Source organism: Elephantulus edwardii, unplaced genomic scaffold (genome assembly GCF_000299155.1).
Source record: "Elephantulus edwardii isolate Elephantulus edwardi_28Jun2011 unplaced genomic scaffold, EleEdw1.0 scaffold00126, whole genome shotgun sequence".
Taxonomy (NCBI): Eukaryota; Metazoa; Chordata; class Mammalia; order Macroscelidea; family Macroscelididae; genus Elephantulus; species Elephantulus edwardii.
In genome coordinates this window covers 1,104,439-1,109,476 of record NW_006399876.1, presented here as the reverse complement: position 1 = coordinate 1,109,476, position 5,038 = coordinate 1,104,439, and the positions used below count along the sequence as shown (strand labels likewise).

The following is a 5,038-nucleotide window of genomic DNA, read 5'->3' as shown; positions in this document are numbered from 1 at the left end:
GCTGGGTGGGCAGGCAGGTGAAGGCTGGGGGAGGTAGGCAGGTGAAGGCTGGGTGGGCAGGCAGGTGAAGGCTGGGGGAGGTAGGCAGGTGAGGGCTGGGGGGCAGGCAGGTGAGGGCTGGGGGGTAAGCAGGTGAAGACTGGGTGGTCAGGTAGGTGAGGGCTGGGCACCCACATTCTTCTTCTTGTCGGCCAGCAGCACCACTGTCTTTAGGCAGGTCTGCTTGTCTGTGGAGCCACAAGGGGCCAGTTCACCCAGCAGGGCATAGGAGTCATTGTGTTCACCCTGGGCAGTAGGGAGACAACATGGTGGCCAGAGGCAACAGGACCCTGCATTCTCCACCCTGGAGATCCAGAACCTCCAAAATTTTGGACCTCAAGGGCCCTGAACCTCAATGGTCCTGAACCCCAAAGACACAGAACCTCAAGGAACCTGAACCCTAGGAAAACTCTATCCAAAGAACCCTCACCCTGAGGACCCCACAGTGACTGGGGAAGAGCCAGCTATCCACAGAGACCCCTGCAGACAGGGCCGTGGCCAGCAGACTGCCTACCTTGGCCAGGACATAGTAGCAATCTCCGTGAAAGGTGAACTTTTTCCCGTCGAAGGTGGTGATGTGGGAGCCGCCCTCCAGGGCACAGGTCCCAGGGCATGGCAGGTCTTTGCACACCCAGCGGCCTGACTGACAGACACTGCGGAGAGTGGGGGACAGGTTACCCCAAGTCCTCTACCCCCCCAGTCCCTGCCCACCTGGGCGCAGCATACTCACCACTGCTCACACTCGTTGGTGACCTGCTGGCCGGGTTTGTACAGGTGTCCATGCAGCTTGCAGTGACATTCGCTCACCAAAATGCAGCCGCTGCCAGTAATGTCATCAAACACGGTGCCTGGGCGTCAAAGGGAGGGACGTCACCTGAGCCAGCACAGCCACCACAGACCCCTACCTATGAGCCACCAGGACCAGGCCTCGGTCAAAGGCCCACATCTCCGGGTCAGGGATGTGCAAAAGGTTCTGGAGTCCCAGTCTCAAGGCTGGGGCCAGGAGGAGTCTGTCCATGGAGGGATACTAGAAGGCCCCTGAAATACTACATGGGGGGCTTCTGCCACTCACCTCCCCAGGTGGACTTTGCCCTGACTTCACGATGACAGCGGGTGGGTGTTCTTCCTACCTGCAGGTCCTGTGAACACCTGCATCCACCCTCCCTCCCTCCCGCAGGCGCCCTCACTCCACCGCCCCGCTGCACCCGCCCCATGTCCCACGCACCTTCGGGGCAGAAGCAGCCGTCCATGTGATGCTCCTCACACAGGCTGCTCATCTCCAGGTGCGAGCAGGTGTCCACGCAGGGAGAGCCGCTCTCCAGGTACACCATGTTCCCAGGGCAGCTCTTAGCTACTCGGGCGGACAGAGGCGGTGAGCACACCCACGCTGGCACGCGTCAGGGAGGGCAGCGCCCCACGCCCCTGCCCCGGGCTGGGCGCACTTACGGCAGAAGGCGTCGCTCCTCCAGCTGCCTGGCCGGCCGCCGGCGTGAGAGCACTGGCGTGAGAACTCGGCCACCGTGCTGCAGACACAGGTGGCCTCGGCGCCCGCCGCGCAGCGACAGCGGTCCTCCTGACAGGCACGCACGTACAGCTCCAGCGGCACGCGCTCCCGGCAGTCCGCAAAGGCCTCAGCCATCAGCAGCCGCTCGCACTCGGCGCGCTGCGGGGACAGGTGTAGGGCGGCGTTAGGCCCTGCCTCTCTCCCCGCCCCGCCCCGGGCCGCCCACCCCAGCTGGGCTCCTGCGGAGGAACTCACGTGCTCCGCACAGGCGGCAGGGGCTACGGCCTCCTCCTCCGGGTCCTCGCACACCACCTCGGGCTTGTTGATCTTCTGCATGTTCCCGAACTCGGTGGGGCTGAAGACAACACCTAGGCAAGGCCAGAGGGGCCTGTGGTCAACGAGGAGGCCCGGGGCGCCCCCCACCCATCCTGTTGGGACCCAATGGCGGTCCTCACCATCGCTCAGGAACTCTGAGTAGGTCTGCAGGCCGTTGAAGTCACCACATAGGCCACACGTGTGGTTCCGGAACTTACTGTCCAGCTCCAGCTGGGGGTTGGGGAGGAAGGAGAGTGAGCTGTGGGCAGGTGGGCACCAAGGAGCAGGGGCCAGTGAGCAGCACTGTACACATGGTAAGTGGGCAACACGGGCCAGCACAGCCAGTCAAGGCCCCACTGTCCCCACAGCCCCTCCTTTGACAAGACGTGGGCTTCCAGTGTGGAGAAAGACAGAGGTCAACCACCAGCAAACACTTGGGGCCATCAGGGCCTAGGAGGGATCCTGAGACAAGCCCCCTACCCTGACCTTGGGAGTTTACTTAGTTCTCATCTGCCCCCGAACTACCCCCTGGCCCACTCTGAGGTCCACAAGGGAAGGGACTGGACCTCTAGCCCCAGGTCCTGCCCTGGACAGGGCTGCCCACCATGAGGGAGTCCTCGCGGTTCCACATGAGGGCGAGGCCGGTGCGGGAGTAGACCTTGGTGTAGGCATCGTTCTTCTCGATGAGCAGCCCTGAGCTGTAGTGCGGGGTGCTGACCCTAGACGAGGAGTGGGGGGAGCACCTCATCACTGGCTGGCCTGTGCCATCCCCAGAGCCCACCTCCCCGAGCACTCCTTCCTGGTCAGCTGCCTTTTCCCCTCCTCCCTACCAGACTCTTTCCCAGCTCTGGTCAGCCAGCTCTTGTCTGAGCCACAGGTCCAGCCTGCCCTCGGAGGAGGACATGGCAGTGGCCAGCAAGCAGGTCACCCTCAAGCACCGCCTCTGGGAGGAGGCCGGCCCTTCTCCACACACTGTTCCCCCATGATCTGTGCAGGGTCCCTCCTGGGGTCTTGGAGAGGGGGAGGCCTGGCCTGCTCACCGGTCCAGGCTTCCCTCAGAGCAACCCATAGCTGTCTTCTGGGCATGGAGGGGAGCGGGGAGCAGAATGCTTCTCTACCTCTGCTTGTCTGGCAGCCCCTAAGGCCCCTGTTGCTGGAGGTACCCTGCACACCTCCTGTCTTCACCCAGGTCATCAGCCCTCACCCCAGCCTCCACCCTGTGCCTGGCAGCCTGCGGACCAGCAGACAAGCTGAGCAGGGACAAAGGTAGACTCCCAGGTGGATTCCAGTGCAGGAAACAGAACCCACAGGCTGGGAGAGGCTAGGTCCCAGGTGGGGAAACCAGCCCAACAGGAAGGCATTAAGAGGCCCTTTGTACTGGAGACAATGGAGGAACAATGGTTATGATGAGGGGAGGGGGCTCCAGGCTCTCCCATGCCCCTTCTGTAACTTCATCTGGGATGCTTCAAGCCCAGTGACCAACATGGTCTCACCCTGGGACGAGGCCCTCACACCAGCCCCAGGGTGGCTGGAGGGGCGGGGGCACCTTTGTGAGAGCCCACCTCCCCATGGGGCTAAGGCCCGAAGTTGGTGCTTGCTGAGCCAATACTGATGGTGTGAGCTCAGACACCAAGCCGCTGGCTTCCCTGCTTTGTGGCCTCAGAGAATGGGGCTCAACTCTGTTCCGCGCCGCCAAACCCCCCCCCCACCCACCCCAAGCGGGCCGAGCAGCAGGAACTTTCACACTGCCCTCCATGCTGGGAACTCAGCCTCTCCCCAGCCCTGCTGCCACACTCACAGGGCCCCATTCACGACAGCCAGCTGCCGGGTCAGGTACACGGTGTCATCTTTGATGGTCAACAGGATGTACTCAATGTGGGGGTGGCCCCCACTGTCACCCACGCCACGCTTCAGGTGCACGGCGAACTCCTTGTAAGAGTCTCGGCAGTCAGAGGCGAAGTTGTAGTCACAGAGGCCGCGGAACTGGTAGATGTCACCGTCAAAGGTCTTGTAGTGACTGTCACCCCAAGTGCTGCAGACTGTGTGGCCGTGGTTGCGGGTCCTGCCCTCTGGGAGGCCGTGGACAATGGAGTCAGTGGCCATTGACCCCCTCCAGACTCCTAGCCAAGGAGGATGAGGCACCCCCAGTGTCCCCTGGCCTACTGGGCTCTGCGTGGACCCAGAGGAGAGATCCACAGCTTGTTGTCCTCATGGGAGGTGACTGCCCAGGTCTCTGCCCTAGACGATGCCTCACTGCCTTGCCCTTGAACCCCGAATTTGCATGGGAAGCATCTGGGCCCCTGTCTGCCTGGCCACCTGCTTCCCGCTGCTGGACATCCACTTTCTGTCCCTCAAATCTCACCAGTCACCTCATACGACCAAAGAACGACTGGGACCCTTCTAGACTCCTCTCCCTGCCCCACAACTCTGTCCTCTCTTCCCGCCGAGCTCCCTGCCCTGCACAGGGTCATCTTGGCAGGGACCCTCCCCACCCAGTGATCTGATGGGCTGCCTAGCTGAACCCTGGCAGCCTGGTGCTGTTCCCGCATCTGAGCAGTGAGCACCCTTGGAGAAGTGGGGGGGACACAGGGCCACCTTCTGTCCCTCCACTTTCAAAGTCAGCGGGGGGCTGCAAGGGCAAAGCCAGCATGAGCCATCCACGTGTCCTGGGGCCCACTGGACCACATAGACAGAGAACAAGACCCCTCGTGTTCAAATTCTGTGCTCTCACTGGATCCCAGTCCCAACCCCAGGCCACCCCCTTACCTCTCTGGAGCTCTGTGCCCCTGACCGAAGACAGGGCCAGGCAGATAGCCACCAGGTGGGCTAGAGACAGCCCCATGGTGGCTCGATGGGCAGTTTGGGAGAGCGTCTTGGGGCAGGGGTCTGGACCTTATATGTGGCCCAGGAGGCGGGGAGCATGAGGAGGGGCCAGAAGTGGGTGGGGCTTGAGCAGATTATCCAGAAAACAGCTGTGGGGTCCAGCCCCTAGAGGGGAAATATTGATTCAGGTTATCGGGGATTTATCTTTTTATTGCCCCTGAGTAAATACCCCAGTCCATCCCACACCCAAGTTTAACCTCCCGCCCTTCTCAACCCAGAGCCAGGGCTCGTGCCGGAAACACGTCCTGGTGGGCCCAGCCAGGCCCCCGCTTGGAGTCCAGCCCTGCATGGAGTCAG

The 5,038-nt window shown here is 62.3% G+C and overlaps 1 protein-coding gene across 1 annotated transcript in view; it reads right to left on the bottom strand.

The window, feature by feature from the left end:
* LOC102856351 (mucin-2-like) overlaps nucleotides 1–4,700 on the bottom strand; it is a 30,554-nt gene extending 25,854 nt beyond the window's left edge. The window contains exons 1-10 of the mRNA XM_006893354.1: nucleotides 4,625–4,700; nucleotides 3,657–3,927; nucleotides 2,463–2,577; nucleotides 1,999–2,089; nucleotides 1,799–1,911; nucleotides 1,486–1,702; nucleotides 1,265–1,390; nucleotides 770–887; nucleotides 554–692; nucleotides 175–285 (exon numbers count right to left, since the gene is read on the bottom strand). Coding sequence (XP_006893416.1) covers nucleotides 175–285; nucleotides 554–692; nucleotides 770–887; nucleotides 1,265–1,390; nucleotides 1,486–1,702; nucleotides 1,799–1,911; nucleotides 1,999–2,089; nucleotides 2,463–2,577; nucleotides 3,657–3,927; nucleotides 4,625–4,700 — 1,377 coding nt within the window. The remainder of the gene's footprint in view (nucleotides 1–174; nucleotides 286–553; nucleotides 693–769; nucleotides 888–1,264; nucleotides 1,391–1,485; nucleotides 1,703–1,798; nucleotides 1,912–1,998; nucleotides 2,090–2,462; nucleotides 2,578–3,656; nucleotides 3,928–4,624) is intronic.
* Between the last annotated feature and the right edge of the window lie 338 nt (nucleotides 4,701–5,038).